At 49.4% G+C, this 18,155-nt stretch overlaps 7 protein-coding genes across 7 annotated transcripts; 5 read left to right on the top strand and 2 right to left on the bottom strand.

The window, feature by feature from the left end:
• The first annotated feature begins 64 nt into the window (after window positions 1-64).
• On the top strand, window positions 65-1,399 carry L228DRAFT_246206 (hypothetical protein). The gene is made up of 2 exons (XM_018332357.1): window positions 65-717; window positions 779-1,399. Exons 1-2 carry the CDS (start codon window positions 202-204, stop codon window positions 1,352-1,354), a joined length of 1,092 nt encoding a protein of 363 aa, XP_018188990.1. The 5' UTR covers window positions 65-201; the 3' UTR covers window positions 1,355-1,399.
• Window positions 1,400-2,123: 724 nt separating this feature from the next.
• On the top strand, window positions 2,124-3,705 carry L228DRAFT_282163 (putative FAD dependent oxidoreductase; the record flags this gene model as incomplete). Its single annotated transcript, XM_018335965.1, has 2 exons — window positions 2,124-2,225; window positions 2,313-3,705. 2 exons carry the CDS (start codon window positions 2,124-2,126, stop codon window positions 3,492-3,494), a joined length of 1,284 nt encoding a protein of 427 aa, XP_018188989.1. The 3' UTR covers window positions 3,495-3,705.
• On the bottom strand, window positions 3,567-5,870 carry L228DRAFT_282162 (nucleotide-binding domain-containing protein). The gene is made up of 3 exons (XM_018335964.1): window positions 5,533-5,870; window positions 4,975-5,409; window positions 3,567-4,856 (listed from the first exon to the last, which is right to left on the bottom strand). Exons 1-3 carry the CDS (start codon window positions 5,836-5,838, stop codon window positions 3,885-3,887), a joined length of 1,713 nt encoding a protein of 570 aa, XP_018188988.1. The 5' UTR covers window positions 5,839-5,870; the 3' UTR covers window positions 3,567-3,884.
• Window positions 5,871-6,162: 292 nt separating this feature from the next.
• On the top strand, window positions 6,163-8,639 carry L228DRAFT_282161 (hypothetical protein). Its single transcript, XM_018335963.1, has 2 exons — window positions 6,163-6,688; window positions 6,766-8,639. The coding sequence occupies exons 1-2, from the start codon at window positions 6,317-6,319 to the stop codon at window positions 8,257-8,259; spliced, it is 1,866 nt and encodes a 621-aa protein (XP_018188987.1). The 5' UTR covers window positions 6,163-6,316; the 3' UTR covers window positions 8,260-8,639.
• Window positions 8,631-11,523, bottom strand: L228DRAFT_260258 (MFS transporter). The gene is made up of 13 exons (XM_018334246.1): window positions 11,172-11,523; window positions 11,045-11,116; window positions 10,857-10,989; window positions 10,703-10,807; window positions 10,343-10,651; window positions 10,043-10,235; window positions 9,972-9,987; window positions 9,799-9,916; window positions 9,591-9,740; window positions 9,491-9,528; window positions 9,393-9,430; window positions 9,266-9,324; window positions 8,631-9,143 (listed from the first exon to the last, which is right to left on the bottom strand). The coding sequence occupies exons 1-13, from the start codon at window positions 11,274-11,276 to the stop codon at window positions 8,935-8,937; spliced, it is 1,545 nt and encodes a 514-aa protein (XP_018188986.1). The 5' UTR covers window positions 11,277-11,523; the 3' UTR covers window positions 8,631-8,934.
• A 393-nt stretch (window positions 11,524-11,916) lies between these two features.
• L228DRAFT_246202 (TMS membrane protein/tumor differentially expressed protein) lies at window positions 11,917-13,805 on the top strand. Its single transcript, XM_018332356.1, has 4 exons — window positions 11,917-12,060; window positions 12,116-12,195; window positions 12,259-12,847; window positions 12,901-13,805. Exons 1-4 carry the CDS (start codon window positions 12,010-12,012, stop codon window positions 13,615-13,617), a joined length of 1,437 nt encoding a protein of 478 aa, XP_018188985.1. The 5' UTR covers window positions 11,917-12,009; the 3' UTR covers window positions 13,618-13,805.
• Window positions 13,806-14,138: 333 nt separating this feature from the next.
• On the top strand, window positions 14,139-17,803 carry L228DRAFT_282158 (DNA mismatch repair protein MutL; the record flags this gene model as incomplete). Its single annotated transcript, XM_018335962.1, has 8 exons — window positions 14,139-14,171; window positions 14,235-14,331; window positions 14,391-14,477; window positions 14,537-14,915; window positions 14,969-15,136; window positions 15,188-15,387; window positions 15,444-15,523; window positions 15,574-17,803. 8 exons carry the CDS (start codon window positions 14,139-14,141, stop codon window positions 17,668-17,670), a joined length of 3,141 nt encoding a protein of 1,046 aa, XP_018188984.1. The 3' UTR covers window positions 17,671-17,803.
• Window positions 17,804-18,155: the final 352 nt, after the last annotated feature.

Raw genomic sequence — 18,155 nt, 5'->3', positions numbered from 1 at the left:
CCAATAGCTAACGTTTCTCCACACTGAACGAATGCATTGCTTGCATGACCTAAACTTCCTAACATCACTCCACTATTTTCTCAACCCTATCGCCTGGACCCCAGATTATATCCTCTGACACGTTTAATTGGTTATATCATCACGAAAAAAACAATACTATTGAAAGCAAACTTGTGCCTGTCATTCTCCTCGGACGTATTTATGGCACCGGATATCAATTCCCTCCCCCCCTCACGCTCGTCGTCCTCTTCAGTATCCAATCCTCCTCGACAGTCTGCTTCCGAAGCTCTCCATCGCCAGACTCCTTCATCCTCACCTCGATCTCCTTCTATATCCGCCAATACGAATTCCAACATGCAATCTCCATCAGTTCACTACGAAGCTAGACATCCTTCGATGAGCTCCGGACGATCTCGCTCTGGTGTCCCCCCACAGAGCTCTGGTCCGGCCCCGCATCATGAAAGACGTCGCTCGAGTGCCTTGATGCATCTCAACCTGACCGAGCCCGGACTCCCGGGCCCAGGCGAAATGCAAAGCACTGAGCATCGGTCGTCAAACGACTACCGTTCCTCGTCCTTTGGCTCGGCTTTTCGCACTGCGAGTCCTTTGGGCATTGGAGATTCAGCGACCATTGTCACCGCGGATCCCCATCATTCACGTGCTCCGAGCTTGGGAGAGATTCATCAAGAGATTGAGCAGGAGCAGGAAGCCCAAGTTGTTCGTCATTCCGCTTTCCAGAATTTGTCGTCATTGACAATTAGAGCTGACAAAGAACTAGAATCGGCTTCTCCAGATGATCCGTCAGCAGCAAACACAGATTCTGCAGATGCAGCAAGCGGCAGGGCCAGTACAATCGACGGCTGTTGATGACAGCACGCCTGCCTCTGAACGATCTGTTTCCTTTTCGTCCGGAATCAATGCCTCTGGCACCAATCCGCGCTCGCGGTCGCCTGTGCCGCGCACCTCTGCAGAAGCCTCACGACGATCGTCACGACACTCTCGTACCTCCAGTCGAACGTCGCCAGCACTACGACCAATGGCATCCGGTCAAAGCGAAGCCACCGACTGGTCTCTCGGTGGTCGGGACGAGGCGGCATTCTTCCAAGCCGAGACACAGAATTTGACGAGAGAGAACCAAATGCTCAGGCACAGAATCCGCGAACTTGGTGAGTCGACTAAATCGTCGCGACCTTCAACGAATAATATCTTACTAACTCTGAGGGTAGAACGACAGATCAATGATCTAAACGAAAACTCTGCCATCACGCATAGCCCCGTCACAATGTCCAATCTCGCGTCGCCGCCGATTGCGATGGCGAGCGCTCAGGCAAACGATCATCCAAAGCCAGAGTGACATGCTACTTGGGGGCGACTTTCGTATTTTTTTTTTTTTTTTTTTGGCATCTCATGGAGTCTTTATTTTCAACATCATGCGGCGTTAATTGGAGTTTACATGTATTTATAACGGAGTCAACGACGGCCCTGTAGCGGTCGGAATTTAGGCGTAAGGGAATCTAGTCGTTTAGAAAAGAAGTTTATAAGATGATAGGAAGGTCACGGTTTACCCCACCTATCTTAAAATTTCAAGATTATTTAAACTCGTCAATAGTGGGGGGCGTCTTCAGCTTCATCTCGTGATTTGTACTCTATTAGTCTAATACGACACCACCAGGAGTAAAAATATCACGATTATAAAATAAACGAACATGTAGGACATTGTTTACAAAAAAAAAAGATGAATTTCATAAACTTCTAATGAAAGACACATCCGTCTGGCAAGCTACAACGGCAATTCAGGGTCTTATTGCCGCTTATCATGGTAAACTAAGGTATAGCTTATCGTAACACTAAATGCTAGATTCCTCACTATCGCTTTATCGGAAGAGGTGGGTTATTAGTTCGGCCTATAGCTATCCGTATACTTGACGCCAGGCCCTTTGGCAAACAAACTCCCCAACTTTGGCCATTTGTATGTGAAAAACACAAATGACAACCGCTTCCTCCTTATTCTTCGAGTAAACTGAATTGATATTCTCCTCTTTATGTCTTGAGTGTCTTGGTATTGCTTCTGCTTGTCTCAGTTTCGATTAGCGAATTGCTCAACACCATTGACGGATAACGTCATGCTTGCAAGAACGCTTCGGGCGCATTTCTCTGGGCAATTAAAATCAGCTTGTCGTGGATTCTCTACCAGCTCTTCCTGTCGAGCGGACCTGACTCATGCTGTAAGTGAGATAGTTTCACTGCCTTCCCCAGTTTCTCTCCCTCCTCCGTCACCCCGATCTTGGCACCTATCCAACTAACAACTCCAGGTCATTGGCGGTGGAGTCGTCGGGCTCGCAATAGCCCGCAAACTCGCCGAACGAGAAGGCACTTCGACCGTGATAATCGAGCGTCACAGTTCCGTTGGCACCGAGACAAGCAGTCGCAACTCCGAAGTCATCCATGCAGGACTCTACTATGGGCCTGACTCTTTAAAATCCAAACTCTGCATTCAGGGCAAACACATGCTCTACGACCTGTGCGAGCGCAACTCGATCCCCTGCAAGAAGACTGGAAAATGGATAGTCGCACAAACGCCCGAGCAATGGGAAGAATGCGAGAAGATCCATTCATTTACCCAATCTCTTGGCGTGCCTACACGGTTCGTCAGCGCTGAAGAAGCGCAGCGACGAGAACCAGATGTGCGCGCTGAGGCGGGGATCCTCGAGAGCCCCACGACCGGCATCGTCGACAGCCACTCGCTCATGTCGTTTCTGCAAGCCGAATTTGAGGACCGCGGAGGCATGTGCGCGTTTCAGGCCAACGTGACGGGCTTAAAAGCAATTGACGGCGGAAAGGGAGGCTACGAAATAACCATCTCTGGCGGCGGCAGCGGCGCCAATGGTTCCACGGGATCCGACGCCAGCCCAGCCTCTGCACAAGACAGCAATGATAATACATATACCATAACCGCCGAAACGGTCATCAACAGCGCCGGGCTCGGCGCATGCTACATCAACAATCTTCTCCTACCCGCGGACCGGCACCGCGTGCCCTTTTTCGCAAAGGGCTCGTATTTCTCCTACTCTGCTCCGCACCCGCGTCCCTCGACATTAATCTATCCTGCCCCGTCGCCCGGCCATGGCGGTCTCGGCACACACCTGACACTTGACTTGACAGGCCGAGTGCGCTTCGGTCCCGACGTCGAATGGGTGGATGACCCGAACGATCTTCGGCCAAACCCGGCCCGTCTCGACGAAGCCATTGAGCATATCCGCGCATATCTACCAGGCATTAAACCAGAGTCTATCGGCCTGGATTACTGCGGCATTCGGCCAAAGCTGGGCAAGTTGGGCGCAGTGGCCAGCGCCAAGGGGTTCCAGGATTTTGTGATTCAGAAAGAAGATGGGTTTGACGGGTTTGTGAATTTACTGGGGATTGAGAGCCCAGGCCTGACGAGTTCTCTGGCGATTGCAGAAATGGTGCATGATCTGCTTTACGCTGAGCGCTGAGCGTCACTGAGTCCTTGTGACTCGCGCTGTCTAGGGAGAAGTCACCTATCCATGATCTCATACTAGGGGCGTCCGCGGATGTTTACTCTGTATATGTCCTTTATTCCATTGTATATATATTTATACATATCAAAGTATATGTACATATGTCTAAGAATAATCTATAGATGAGTCGGTGTGGAGAGGGACTGAGATGCCAAAAAAAGAAAATAGAGACGCTATCTAGTACATGTTGTTAAAAAAAAAACCAGTCGATGATCATATGTGCAATCAAGAAAAAAACTAGTCTTGACAGTAAAGGGAAAAATGTCTTCCAGCAAAGGGGAACAATTGAATTTGAATCAAAAAGGGAGAGGAGAGGAGAGGGGAAGCTGGTCCAAATCTTCCAAGTTAGTCCAAAACACTCAACATGTCCGGCACACTCCCAAACTTATCCCGGATCTTGCCCTGCCGCTGGCCCTTTTCTTTCTCCGCCCTGTCTATCCGCTGCCAATCCGCCCAGCTTACGGGCCGCAGTCCTCTTTTTTGAACCTCTCCTTTCAACGCAGGGGCGTCCCATCCGCGTCTGATCTCGCCTTCGCCACTTTTTTCACTTGAGCCACGACCCCCTTCAGCGCTACCGCCCCCCTCGGAGGGACGAAGCTCCGAGTTCAAGAATTGCGCCCTCTGGTACCAATCCAGCGCAATCACATCCGCACTCGCAAACGCATCCTGCATCGTACTCGCAATCACGCCCGTCGGCCCACGCTTCACCCACCCGGCGCAATATATACCGGGGACATGCGCGGCGGTGAGTGCGCCGGCGGGGCCGCGCGACGGGTCGATGACGCGGCCGTGTAAGTCGTTGGGGAAGAACCCGCGCGCGACGTCAAAGGGGATGTGTAAGTCCGACAGACCGGGCAACGGGACGGATTTGTACCCGATGGAGCGGAAGGCGAGACTTGCGGGGAGCGTTGTGGATTGGTCGGTGGGGGAGGGGCGCGCGGATGGGTCGAAGGGGTCGGTAGCGGAGGAGGGGGAGGTGAGGGTCATGTTGGTGAAGGAGATGTGGGAGAGTTGGGCGTTGTCCGACGAGGAGGAGGAGGAGGAGGAAAAGGAAGGAGAGGAAGGAGAGGAAGGAGAGGAGTGAAAGGCTGTAGGAGAGAGAAGGAAGCGGAAACCCCAGTTCTTGGATCCCGACGACGATGCGGGGTCCGAGGATGACGGGGCGGAGGCGGAGTGTTTCTGTATGAGTTGGACAATGCGTTTCTGTGCGCGAGGCAACTTGGCGGTTTCGGGAGGGAACAGCGCCGGGTCGACGGGCTCGAATGTAACGGATGGAAGGGTCAGGAGTTCGCGGACTTCTTTGATGGTGAACGCCGCCTGCGGGGTGTCAGTATACGGTCAAATGGCGTGGCTATGGGGAAGGAGAAAGGGATAGGGAGGTAAAAAAAAAAGTAGGATAAAATAAAATGAAATAAAATAAGGGCAAGGAACACACCTGCATGGGCCCTCGTCGACCGACGACTCGAACACGTTTGACTCGACTCTTTGAAAGCGCGTCCAGCGCATAAGACGCCATGTCTGTCTTGCGCAGCGCATCAACATCCGTGAGTAAGACGCGCGCCACGTCCAACGCGACGTTTCCTTGGCCAATCACCACCGCGTCCTCGCCGGCTTCGAGGTTCGGCGCCAGATTCGCATATTCAGGCAGTCCATTGTACCATCCGACAAATGCGCGCGCGGAGTATATGCCCTTGAGATCCGTCTCGCCTGGGATGCCCAGCTCTTTGTCCTCCGAGGCGCCGTAGGCGAAGAGAATGGCGTCGTAGTGCGGCTTCAATGCGGTCAAGGGGAGGTCGGTCCCGACGGAGACGTTTCCGATGAAGTTGAATCTGGGCGAGGAGGCGACTTCTTCGAATTTTTCTTCGCAGTTCTGTGATGCGCAAGAGAGTTAGCCCATGGAATATGGAATGATTTGAGCGCGCTCATTTATGAAGTGATCATTATGCAGTGATCGTTATGCAGTGACTCATGACGAAACGACGAAATGACGAACCTTGACTTCAGGATGATCAGGGGCGACACCAAATCGGACGAGCCCATATGGAACAGGCAGACGCTCATACATGTCTACAACGGAACCCTCAATCTTTGACAAGACCCGATACGCAGCATAAAAGCCACCAGGGCCGGAGCCGATGACGGCCAAGCGGAACGGCCGCTCTGCATGATTGACTGCGGCGCTGCTCAAAGTTCTGCGCTGTAGCGGAGTAGCGTGGCGCAAGAACAGCTGATGCGCAGATTTAACAGTCGATTGCTGTAGCCATGCGGTGCATTGACTGCGAAGAATGACGGAATTCATGCCGCCGTCAATCACAAGATGGCCATTTGCCGACGCAAATTAAAGTTGGGGGAGATTTAGTTATCAGTTCGATTGATTGACAGTCATCGGTAAAAGATGAGATAATCTGATTAAGCAAAAGTTGGGTGGTTGCTGTGGTGATTATCCGAACCCCTGTAAACCTAAATCAGTCCAATCAATCCAATCAAACCCATTCAATCCTCCACATTGGGCCGCCGACATTGTTTACCGGGGAACCAGAACCTCTCTTTGGCCGCCCAGCCACCCGTTCTATGCATTGGGAGGTCGCAGAATAGGCCTCTCACACCCTCTCTCCCTCTCTCTCATCCAGCCCAGTCCTCTTTTTCTTCAGACTTTCCATTCCTCACTTTGGCTGCATTCCAGTGTCTCTCGCGTGTCTCCCATTCGCGTCCAAGTCATTTCGAGACTCTCTACGCAATTGACCGGGAGTCTGAGGGACTCGTCATAGTTACTCATTATGGGCGTAGAACCCCCATTCCTTTACGATCCGCCTTCGACATACCCCTTCAATGACGACCCGCTACGTCCATTCAATCCTAAAGCGGTATCGCAAGCCAGCTTGATTTCTGCCGCAAGTCGGTCACGGCCGCGCCCCAAGCAGGAAGGCCCGTTGGTCAGTTTCAACAGGCATCCCGATAGTTATCTGGTGCTGCCTGTGGATAACAATGCCAAGCCCTTGAGCAAAGGAACTAAGCATACCATCCAAAAAGTGAGATGGTTGCAATTGTTCTTGCGCATGTTACAACTGCTAGGCGCAGTTGGAGCTCTCTTCTGCGTGATTGTCATTAAGAACACCGGAGGAGCTGTCGGATGGATTATTCGAGTTCCCGTAAGTTCCTGAACAACCCGAATATATAGTAAACTCCATTTCATGAGAATTGTATTCTGATATTTTGAGATATATAGCCTTGCGTTGCGATTGTGCATCTCGTGTATGCGATTTTCCATCTTTCGCGACCATCCAAGGCCCGCACTGCCCAATCTTCTGCATCATATCATGTCTTTTCATTAATCACAGACATTGGGTTGATTCCCTTTTATGTCATCTTGCTGCTCATGAGCAAAACGCAGTATGACAATACCGCAGACAAACCTGGAAAGTGGAGCACATTCTTCAATGACGCTACCATCAACCACAAGATCATCTTCTCCACTTTCCTCCTTAGTATTGCCAACTGCGGTTTGCATTTCATTTCGATATTCGTTGCGCTTTATCTGGCAATTGTCTTCCGAAGAATAGCAAAACTGCCGCCAGACATGAATCCGCTCGAAGACAACCTGACCTCGAGACACAAGAAGAAGAGCTCAAACGCTTCAAGCATGACTGAGAAACGCCTCAGCCAAAGCACAATAAGCTCTAGCCCACGGCATTCCAAGGCTATTTCTCAAACAGATGTTCCGCTCTTGCCGACAAATCAGTCAATCCCATTCATGCACACCCGCACAAACTCCAATGAAACCTCCTCGCCAACTTCCCCGGGAACCGCGTCCGCGTCTCCCCACGGTTCCCGCGCCGATCTGCCCAGCCAAATATACCGACAAAACGTCTCTGCCCGGTCATCGAGGGCAGATCTGCATCGCTCGCGTGCAAGCAACAACACCAGTCCAGTCCGACGCCAGTCGCCATCGCAGCGCACTTCCCGATCTGACTTTAGTAGACCTACTCGGAGCAGCAGCCGACTCGCCGCAAAGCGCAACTCTGGCTACTCCTCGCCTCGCCGTCCGCCATCGCCGGAAAAACAACCAGAGGACCCATCGGACCTCCACGACAATTGGTATGTAGTCAACACCTCGGACGACGAGCAGGACCACACGCAGCCGCCCCACCACCACCAAGGTCGCGCCGGTCGAAAAGGCGAATACGAAAGAATCGATACCCTTGCCTCCTCCCAGACTCAACCCGAACCCGACGAAAACACAAACCCGCACGGCCAATTCTTCGCTGGCCTGACCGCTGCGTTCCAAGACGAGGATCTCAAGCGCTTGGGCAACAGCCAGTACCACGCCCTCTCGCAGGATCCCTTGGACCACGGAGACCTTGCAACCGCACATGGTTATCCTTTTGACGAGTCCCTCGTGCCTGATCCCCTGTCCATGAACTCGCCTACCCCTCCTCCACACCGTGTCCTGACTCCAGCTTCAGCCAACCGAGCTAGCGCAGCGGACAAGAAAGACAAGTACTATCCGAATCTCAATGCAGGAACAAAGCCTTCCTCGCAATTAGCCCATGAGGGCAATGCCAGAGTCGTGAGCAGCTCTGGCGCCGACGTACTGCCCGCTGCTGCTTCTTCCCGACTCGGCAGGAGAGATGTCAGTGGGAAAGTTGCCGAAGAAGGCCGCGGCGGGGACTGGGCGGGACCTAGAAACCGAAAGTTCAGTTTTGAGGCTGCTCCCATGTAAAAAACAAATCCGAGACGATACGTTTGGGAGGGCAAATATGGGAAGGTCCCCGTATCTTAGAGTCAGTTATGACTTCTAGCGAGAGCTTACATCTGTGTTTCCGAAGATTTTCCACCTTTTTTTCCTGTATACCTTTTATGTTCCCAATGCTGGATGATTTCCATGAGTTTCCGGTTCCCTGTTTGTGCAGCATTGATTTTAGACTTAAGAGGTCATTTGAATCTTGTCCTTTTCCATTCAAGTTGATAGAGTTACCAGCGTGCTATGATCGATCACGATTATCCTGCCTTATGTATACAATAGCGAGTCACTTACTAGATAGTATTATAACCCTAAAGAGCGTAGATATGCAGCAAAAAGACGAACCAACAGCTGGCTTGAATATGAAATAAATCTATAAATATGAAAAATCTATAAAAGCTGCAACGCTATCAAGGCCGCTCAACGGCCCGGGTGAAACATGCCAAAGCCCGTAGACGTGTAGACGCGAAAATAGATTACCCGCTCGATGAGTTTGGCGTGCTAATAACCAAGCTGATCTTACTTGTCGCAGGTATAAGAATATCCAGCATCCTTGTTCTCGTGACCAATCTTCTATAGTAAAGATAAAAACGCTCCCTAAGGCCACCAAAAAGAATGCAACCAGGTGCTCAAAATCACATATACTTGACGAGTTTAGGATTCGTGACCGGCCTCGAGCCCCTCTCTTCTGGCAAGCTTCTTTTGCTCAGCGCGCTCGTGATACACGCACCAGAATGAGATGCAAAGACCGAGGACGCTTGCGCCGAGGGTAACCCAGTATGCTTCTCGGTAGCAGGCGAGACCTTCCTGGCATTGACGCTCGCCGTCGGGCAGTACAACCGAATGCTTATCATAGACGGCCCCTGTGAGTCGCCACTGTTAGATCTGCATTTGCAAGACGCGGTCAAGTAAAATAGACAATCGTGGAATATTCATGTACAATTACTCTTCATTGCTCTTCCAAAGCATTTGCAGGGAAACTTACCGTAAATCAGGTTAAATAGCTCTGCGCTGATGACAGGAGCGAAAATCATGCAGCCCCAGCTAGAACAAAAGACATTAGCACCAATGAAGCATCATTAATCTCTTTCCAAAGGCAATGGAACACATACTTCTGAGAGAGACCATGAACGCCAAACTTCTCCGATACCTGTTACAAACATTGGTGAGCAAGCACATCCTCTACAGAGTAACGTACGGATCACTATACCAATGCCGGGTATACACCAAACAGAAAACCGTAACCCACTAAATCATTTTCCTGTCAGAACTTGCTTTCCCGATTAAAAGATGACAACCAAAACACTTACATCCAGTCAGACCAGATACCACGAATAATGAATGCGGATTGTTGATTTGCGTGGCGGAAAGTTGCGCGACACAAAATACTGTACTCGCAGCAATAACACACCAAAAACGACTCATACCCATTCTCTTTACAATCAGATCAGAACCGATCCCTGTCATGGAAGAATTAGTCTTCATTGAGAGATCCAGTGTAGAAAGAAGGCGATTTACCGCTTGAGAGACGCCCAAGGAAATTCATAGCTGAAAGCACGCAGACGTGGACGACCTGACGGTTTTGAATGAATTCACGCGGCACGCTATCGTCATAATGAATCCATAGGGCTCGGGCCTGCATCTCATTGTAAACTCAAGTATTACGGTAGCAACAACACGCGTGTGCTTACATCACTTCCAATGTTGCTATTTTTCAAAAGTTAGTGACGGCATCGAAAATCGCAATTGATTCATAACTCACTTGATGGTCATCAATCCTACACCTGTCAGGAGTCCCAGCAAGGAAAAGAGCTGCCAAAAATCGGGTTTCGAGAGTAGAACCAAGCCCCGAATATCTAGATGGTGGTTGTGACCTTCGTCAATCTTCGCTCTAGGCAAATCGGTGGCAGATTGTTCTGGATCAGGAGAGGTAGAAAGAAGGGAAGAAATTTCGTCTGATTTCCAGTCAGGGATGTCAGATCGTAGTATTGCAGTGGGCCAGAATGGATTCCTAGGTGAATACTTTGACGTCTGGGGTGATTGGAAAAAGGAGAGCACGCACCAGGTTCTTCTGCATTGTTCTGGTAATGACCCTGTTCGGACTTTCTCCGGTGAGCACGGTGAGGGTCTGAGTTCCGCCTTTCGTGGGCCGGTATGCGAGTATACGCTCCGGTCTGAGGAACTATTCGCAGGAAGAATACCGAAACGAGTGTGAGACCAAATGTGCCAATGGACAGGAGCAAGAGAAAGCCCGAAGTATTGTCGGAGAAAATCAGAGAAGAGATGGTCGAAAAGAAGATTGCGCTGAGACCAAATGCAGAAAGAGGAAAAGCCGTAGCTGTTCCACGATGGTGGGGCCAGTTGAGTGCCGCTGCAGACTGTTAATTCAAATTCTCCCTCCGCGGCAAGAAACCGAGCTCACAGGATTTGATCGCCCCAGAGAACGCTGAACAACTTCCACACCCGGTCAAAAGAGAGAAGAAACATAGGGCAGCAACGCTTATCGAGCCAGGGCCAGCATCATAAGCTGCGGTCTTATTAGCTAGGTCAAAATACCAGCCCACGAGCAGACTAACCAAGATGCATGGGAAGATATCCCACGAGTAGAAGAAGTGAGCCCAAAATCACACCCGGGCGAGGACCCTTTCTATCTACCAATAATCCCACTGGGATACCGAAGCCATACATGCCAAGATTTCCCGCAGAGCCCTGCATAAGTTTAGCAAACCGGTTCGCTTGCCTCTCCACTGAGGGGTATGCTCACAATCAGATTGCTTTGTGTCGATGAGAGCTTCATTCTCTCCGCAAATTGCGGCGCCCATGCCGAATATACATACTGGGTCTAGTTTCAGCAAGAACGGTAAAAGGTAATGTCACAAAAGGCCACAAACATTCGTGCCACATGCCAACGCGACGGCTGTGGCTGCTATGACTGATACTATACGAGTTGTTCGATGTGTCGAATCCGACGCATCAGGGAAGCTGGTATTTGACATCTTGAGAGCGGACAAGAGAGCAATGGCCCAATACGAGATTGTTCGACGCAAGTCGGCTTTCTATCAAGCCGTGGGCCGATTCAATTGCGCCAAATGGCGGTGGATGGTTGACCCGATTACTGCTCCGGTTTTTGGTGGAGATGATCTTCACGTTTGAAATAAAACGTAAGAACCATTGATTATACAACTCTCAAGAAATGTCAAGGATTGGGGCATGAAGTGGGTGCAATTGCCTCACAAGCAGTTGATGACTGAAGGGGTAAAAGCATATCAATTCCAGTTTCGGAGCAAGAAATGCGTTGCACGAGGCGGCGATAAGTGAGGGCGCGAGTTAGGTAATTGGGTTCATGTCTCTATACCACATATCGCAGCACAATATCTGTATAGATAATAGTAGAGATACTTATCAAAGGTGCTCCGGTTGCGGTTGCGCAATCTCGAGCTTTTTATCAAGGGGAGTTTATCAGTGCGTCATATCCATTTTTGGTAAGGTGGCCGCGAAGACTCGGATCTAACCGTAATTGTTTGGAAATCGGGCATCAGAAGCGGTTGGTTCGCTTAATTATCCGTTTACAGTATAGTACTTAGGCTTCCTCTCCGCCATCTCCAGATGTGTCGATGACATGAGAGCGCTTGCATATTTGGATTGGAGGCGAATTCCTCTTCCATCGTCACAGGCAGCTCATTGCTACCACCATTTGAAAACTGTAACAACATCTCTCTAGTACCCATAATGGGTGCACTTCTATCTATTCCTCTTCTTGCAGTCCCGAGCCTTAGCACGGTAAGTCCATCCTTTGAAGCGGTGCACTCTTTATCGTTTTCTGACCAAGTTCTAGCTCGGGACGTTTGCCGCATCTTGTTGTGGAGCTGCAACATGTTCCGCCGTCTGTAGCGCATGTGGGAAATGCCAGGGAAGGTTAATATTAATCTCTCTCAGAAAGGCTTTTTTGGAAGGCTAAGCTAACTGCTGGACTTGTAGTATGGCCACTCGCATTGCCTACGCGCTCATTCTGCTCGTCAACTCCATAGTCTCATGGATCATGCTCACCGATTGGGCCATAAAGAAGCTGGAGCATCTTACTCTCGACTACATGAGACTGACATGTGTCGGCCATGATTGCTATGGTTTTGTCGCCGTGCATCGGATCAATTTTGGTTTGGGTGCTTTCCACGCTCTTCTTGCCCTCATGTTGCTTGGCGTGAAGTCTTCCAAGGACGGCCGCGCCGCTATCCAGAATGGCTTTTGGGGGCCGAAAATCATCGCGTGGATTGGAATAATTGTACTCACCTTTTTGATCCCGGACGCCTTTTTCATAACTTGGGGAAATTATGTCGCGTACATCGGAGCAATCGTCTTCCTTCTGATCGGGCTGATTCTCCTCGTCGACCTTGCGCATTCGTGGGCGGAATATTGCCTTGAAAAGATCGAGTTTCATGATTCTCGCGTCTGGAGGTTTTTCCTCATCGGATCGACGCTGAGCATGTACATCTGCTCCATTGCCATGACTATTGTCATGTATATCTTCTTTGCGCGTGGAGGCTGTTCAATGAACCAAGCCGCCATTACGGTATTGTCAATGCATTCCGTTCTGCAAAATTCTGATTTTCTAACACACTCTAGGTCAACTTGCTTCTACTTCTCATCATCTCTTCCATTTCTGTTCATCCGGCAGTACAAGATTCCAACCCCAGAGCTGGCCTTGCCCAGTCAGCCATGGTCGCAATTTACTGCACCTACCTGACCATGTCTGCCGTCTCAATGGAACCGGATGATAAACACTGCAATCCTCTAGTCCGTGCTCGCGGTACCCGAACCGCGTCGATCGTAATCGGTGCCATTGTTACAATGCTTACCGTCGCTTACAGTACAACGAGAGCTGCTACTCAGGGCCTCGTCCTGGGCAGCAAAGGCAATGGCAATTATTCTCAGCTCCATAATGAAGTTGAACATGGCCTCACGGACCAGCCGAACAATCGTCGGGAAATGCGTGCCGAAGCTCTTCGTGCTGCTGTTGCACAGGGCAGTCTACCCGCAAGCGCTCTTGACGAGAGTGACGATGAATCTGATGATGAGCGCCCGGCAAAGGATGACGAGAGAGGAGGCACTCAGTACAATTATTCTCTTTTCCATCTCATCTTTATGCTGGCAACAGCCTGGGTTGCAACTCTTTTGACCATGAATCTCAAAGAGGATAGCACAACTTCTGGTGATTTCCAGCCAGTCGGCAGAACGTACTGGGCCAGCTGGACAAAGATTGTCAGCGCATGGGTATGCTATGCTATCTACGCGTGGTCTTTGCTTGCACCTGTTATTCTGCCCAATCGGTTTGACTATTAAAAGTCTGCAGAGAAGCCCATAATGCCTTTCTTCATCTTTGTTTTTTAAATGATTGTCTTCTACTGACATGAAGTTCATTTACTGATGGGAATTTTTTATGTTAATGGCCTAGGAGTGGACAAATATGTTTTTTGTACTTATAAATACTAATTTATCTTCTCACTTAATACGATTTGGTGATTGCTGGCACCATATTTCTCAAAGCATTGACGCTATAGCAGGAGCACGCTGCGACATCCCGCTCACCCACTTCTATTAAGATGAGGGGTGGATCCGGGAATAATTTAATAGATTTGACATGCGCATGCTTAGTAAAAATATATGATAGCAATCATTTCAGGCCTAGGAGATTGGTGCTTGGCCAAGTAGAAGCTTTGAACAAGATTGCAGCAGTGGTGGCTCGATTCGTCCCGTCCTACACCGCCGGGAGCTAAAAGCGCGACGCGGGGCCGAATTAAATATTGCGGCGACAGCGCGTCATCCTAAATCATTACGCGACTTTGTCAAAGACATGGGTTGAAATGGCCACAATCAAGGCCATTGAAGGTCGATCGGTAGGGCATTATTATCATGCTGAATAAATACTTGAGAGAAACAAGCTGGTCTGACTCTAGCAGGTTCATCAAATCCAATCTGGTCAAGTTATTGTTGACCTGTGTTCCGTCGTGAAAGAACTGGTCGAGAACAGCCTGGACGCTGGTGCCACGTCTATCGGTGCGTCTGTAGTCTTTTGTACTGAGACTTATGGCTAATAGATTTTCCATTATGTACAGAGGTGCGCTTCAAAAATAATGGCTTGGAGTCAATCGAGGTGCAAGACAACGGACAAGGCATTGCGCCGGAGAATTTTGAGACAGTTGGTACGACTTTTTTTTTTTTGCACATTCAGAAACACCGCTCTAACTTGGCTTAATCATAGCATTGAAGCATCACACGTCAAAGCTTTCAACCTACGATGATCTCGAAACACTTCAGACATTCGGCTTTCGAGGTGAAGCGCTTTCCTCGCTTTGCGCTCTCTCCGAATTTCATGTCATAACCGCACGAGCGCAAGATGCCCCAAAAGCGAGCAGACTTGACTTTGAAGTTTCTGGCAAACTCAAACATACAAGCATCGTGGCCGGTCAAAAGGGCACATTAGTGGTCGTCGGGAACCTGTTCCATAATTTACCAGTTAGAAGACGAGAACTGGAAAAGACGATCAAACGTGAATATGGGAAGGTTCTGGGGCTACTACATGCATATGCATGTATCAGTGTCAATGTCAAATTTACTGTCAGTAACCAAATGGCAAAGGGGTAAGGTTCCACTGTTCAATAATTCGATAATTGCAGCTGTTAATATATATCAGGCGAAAAGCGATTGTTTTCTCAACAAAGTCAAACCCGTCCACTAGGGAAAATATTGCGAACGTGTTTGGTGCAAAGACCCTGACTGCGCTCGTTCCTTTGAATTTAACATTGGAAATGCAACCGACAAATAGACCCAGCCAGAAATGGACAGCCAGAAAGGGGAAACGGTAGGAATCTCGTATCTGCACTCAATATTCATGGTATTAACTCTTCGAAAGGATTGAAGAAGTTCTAGTTTCAGGACACGTATCAAGGCCAGTCTTCGGCGAGGGACGCCAAACACCAGACCGTCAAATGTTTTTCGTCAATTCGAGGCCGTGTGGACTTCCCCAGATAGCTAAAGTCTTCAATGAGGTCTACAAAACCTTTAACGTCACGCAATCGCCCTTTGTTTTTGCCGACTTTCGAATGGACACAAGTATGTTCTACAATATCTGAATACTGATTTGAAATGTCTAATGCTCTACGTCTTAGGTGCATATGACGTCAATGTTTCTCCTGATAAACGCACCATACTTTTGCATGATCAGAATGCACTGCTTGAGACGCTCAAGGTTTGCGCTGCGCCATTGAACTTTTGACCTCCTGTTGCTGACCAGAACAGGAATCGCTCACACAGCTTTTTGAATCTACAGACCAGACAGTGCCGCAGTCTCAGCCCATTCTACCAAAGGGTCCTTTACGAAAAGAACTTCCAGCACGAAGAAATGCCACACCTGGATCTGATTTTGCCGATAGCGATGAGACGATGACGTTGGATCAAAGGGAGAATATAACGGATAATGCAAAGCACGACTCAGTAACATTAGACAGCCCAATCCACGGAGATGCCCCGGCAATGAAAGCCAAGGCAGCGAATGCGGAGAATAATGGCCATTCAATTGGTCCTTTTTCTGAAACCCTATCACAGTCTTTAAGCCAACGCTTTGCAAAAGACGCCCCCGGAATCAAGCCAGTTCTTGAAAGGAATCCAGACAAGGCAACCGAACGAGATTCGCAAATTGAACAATTCAGTGAAGAGACAACTGGTCCCTCGGGTACAGTTTCCAAACGAATATCGGATTTCAACAAGCGGATGGCCGACCAAGACGACATGCGGGACTCTGTTCCATCCACTGCTGTTCCGTCTGAGGACCCAATTCCCGCTCTGACCCCACCACCACGCCCTCGACCTGGAATTATAGAGAATGCTTTCGATCGAATGCGGCCTAAGCGCATGAAGCCTGAAATGGCTACCATAACAATTGGCTCTAAAACGACCACGTCCCCCATTGGAACATCTGCTAGAAGAACTCCAGCCGTCGAAGCTCCCCACGACTCAAGATTGAAAAATTCCAAGAACACTCCGCCTCGTGGAAGTAGCTTTGCAAAAAATCTGCAAGCATTTGCTGCTTCTGATACTCGACAGGAGCTCAGTAGCGATGCAGAAAGAAGCGGCGGCAGCAGCAGCAGCAGCAGCAGCAGCAGCAGCAGCGCGGAGAATAGTGAAAACGAAGAGGGCCCTCAAGAAAGCATAGCCTCAGACAGCAAGAACAAAGATTCCAAGGGCCAAGGATACACCTCAGATGCAGAGGTACCTGATGAAAATATGATTGATGGAGATGCTGGAGATGCAGAAGAAGTCCCGGAAGCACTGGACTCTGATTCAGACTATGTTGATGAAGAAGAGGCCAAAGCTCAAGAGCAAGCACGGGTGCAAGCTTTAATACGTGAAGCAGAAGATGCTGCACAGGTAGCAGCGAGACCCACGGAGGACAATATAAAACGGGCGAATCATCTCCTAAGAAACAGCCGCAGAAAGGATTCAACTACGCAACTCCTCCAACGCGTTGATTGGTCAATTGGCAAAATGGAGCACCATATCAGCGCTTTCCGTGAATCTCTAGAAGCTATTGACGAACGGCGTCAAGGGTACATGGCGAAGAGTGGTGCTCAGGTAGACCGTGAATCTGCAGAATCTGTCGAGGAACGATTATCTCTTACCATTTCCAAGGAAGATTTTGCCCAGATGCGGGTGGTCGGGCAGTTCAATCTTGGGTTCATCTTGGCAGCACGGCCCTACTCTGTTTCTTGCAATGAGCAAGGTGACAGCAAGGCACAGGATGAGCTCTTCATCATTGATCAACATGCGTCAGATGAAAAGTATAACTTTGAACGTCTTCAGGCAGAGACGGTGGTACAGAACCAGCGCCTGGTAAAGCCACGCGCGCTCAATTTGACTGCAGTGGAAGAGGAAATACTCTTAGAAAACACGCACGTACTGGAGAAGAACGGTTTCATCGTCGAGGTAGATGCAAGCGGAGAGGAACCCATTGGACAGCGTTGTAAGCTCGTAAGCTTACCAATCAGCCGTGACGTTGTGTTCGATACGCGCGACCTCGAAGAGCTCATTTCGCTCCTAGCCGACTCACCCTCGTCTGCTTCCCACATTCCTCGTCCAAGCAAAGTCAGACGCATGTTCGCCATGCGGGCGTGTCGTTCGTCCATTATGGTCGGGCACCCTTTGACTGCGAAACGGATGAAAAACGTTCTTGTACATATGGGAGAGATTGATAAGCCGTGGAATTGTCCACATGGCAGGCCGACCATGCGTCATTTAGTAAGCCTCGACGCGTTGCAGCCTTGGCAAGAGGGTCAAGGGTTAGTAGGTCTTGGAGATGAGGGCACTGGGGATATTAATTGGAGAGATTACCTTGGATAATTACCGCTGATGGACTCGTCGGGGCGTCAGACATTCTATAATGTTGGATCTTTTACATGCGGACAAGCATATGATACCATTTGCTTCAAAGATAGACTATCAACGAAAAATACTATTTCATTCTCTTACTGCTTCTCAACCATCTATCTTCCTCTCTACCCACATTTGGCAGCTGAGCCAGGACCGTTTACATGCCATTAATATTGCTGTCATCAGTCTACGGACACAAAATCTATGGATGACAACATATAATCTTATCCCAGACTCTGCTGCCTACCTAGTAAATGCATGATTTCTCGTATTTCCTCGTATCGCTTATCTCTCTATTGAATACTTTCTGGGAGGCTACTGGCATGCTCATGATTGAAAAAGCACGCCTTACTGACAAGGCTGTCAGAGGACCTTTGGTCACATACAGAAACGGGGGACACGCGGAGTAATAACCATATCGCACGACTAGTCAATCCCGAGAGTAATCCATGTCC

The sequence above is a fragment of the Xylona heveae genome (genome assembly GCF_001619985.1).
Source record: "Xylona heveae TC161 unplaced genomic scaffold L228scaffold_4, whole genome shotgun sequence".
In the NCBI taxonomy this organism is placed as follows: domain Eukaryota; kingdom Fungi; phylum Ascomycota; class Xylonomycetes; order Xylonales; family Xylonaceae; genus Xylona; species Xylona heveae.
This window is presented reverse-complemented; position numbering and strand designations above follow the sequence as displayed.

What these genes read in the sequence shown, in the direction of transcription:
- L228DRAFT_246206 (XM_018332357.1), top strand. Translation starts at nt 202, where the DNA reads ATGGCACCGGATATCAATTCCCTCCCCCCCTCACGCTCGTCGTCCTCT. An exon ending in AGGAGCAGGAAGCCCAAGTT is followed by an intron (nt 718 to 778) that starts GTTCGTCATTCC and finishes ACAAAGAACTAG; the next exon opens with AATCGGCTTCTCCAGATGAT.
- L228DRAFT_282162 (XM_018335964.1), bottom strand. Translation starts at nt 5,838, where the DNA reads ATGAATTCCGTCATTCTTCGCAGTCAATGCACCGCATGGCTACAGCAA. An exon ending in CTGATCATCCTGAAGTCAAG is followed by an intron (nt 5,410 to 5,532) that starts GTTCGTCATTTC and finishes TGCGCATCACAG; the next exon opens with AACTGCGAAGAAAAATTCGA. An exon ending in GTCGACGAGGGCCCATGCAG is followed by an intron (nt 4,857 to 4,974) that starts GTGTGTTCCTTG and finishes GACACCCCGCAG; the next exon opens with GCGGCGTTCACCATCAAAGA.
- L228DRAFT_282161 (XM_018335963.1), top strand. Translation starts at nt 6,317, where the DNA reads ATGGGCGTAGAACCCCCATTCCTTTACGATCCGCCTTCGACATACCCC. An exon ending in GATGGATTATTCGAGTTCCC is followed by an intron (nt 6,689 to 6,765) that starts GTAAGTTCCTGA and finishes TGAGATATATAG; the next exon opens with CCTTGCGTTGCGATTGTGCA.
- L228DRAFT_260258 (XM_018334246.1), bottom strand. Translation starts at nt 11,276, where the DNA reads ATGTCAAATACCAGCTTCCCTGATGCGTCGGATTCGACACATCGAACA. An exon ending in CTCTGGGGCGATCAAATCCT is followed by an intron (nt 10,652 to 10,702) that starts GTGAGCTCGGTT and finishes AACAGTCTGCAG; the next exon opens with CGGCACTCAACTGGCCCCAC. An exon ending in GAACAATGCAGAAGAACCTG is followed by an intron (nt 10,236 to 10,342) that starts GTGCGTGCTCTC and finishes ACTGGAAATCAG; the next exon opens with ACGAAATTTCTTCCCTTCTT.
- L228DRAFT_246202 (XM_018332356.1), top strand. Translation starts at nt 12,010, where the DNA reads ATGGGTGCACTTCTATCTATTCCTCTTCTTGCAGTCCCGAGCCTTAGC. An exon ending in TGTGGGAAATGCCAGGGAAG is followed by an intron (nt 12,196 to 12,258) that starts GTTAATATTAAT and finishes CTGGACTTGTAG; the next exon opens with TATGGCCACTCGCATTGCCT. An exon ending in TGAACCAAGCCGCCATTACG is followed by an intron (nt 12,848 to 12,900) that starts GTATTGTCAATG and finishes AACACACTCTAG; the next exon opens with GTCAACTTGCTTCTACTTCT.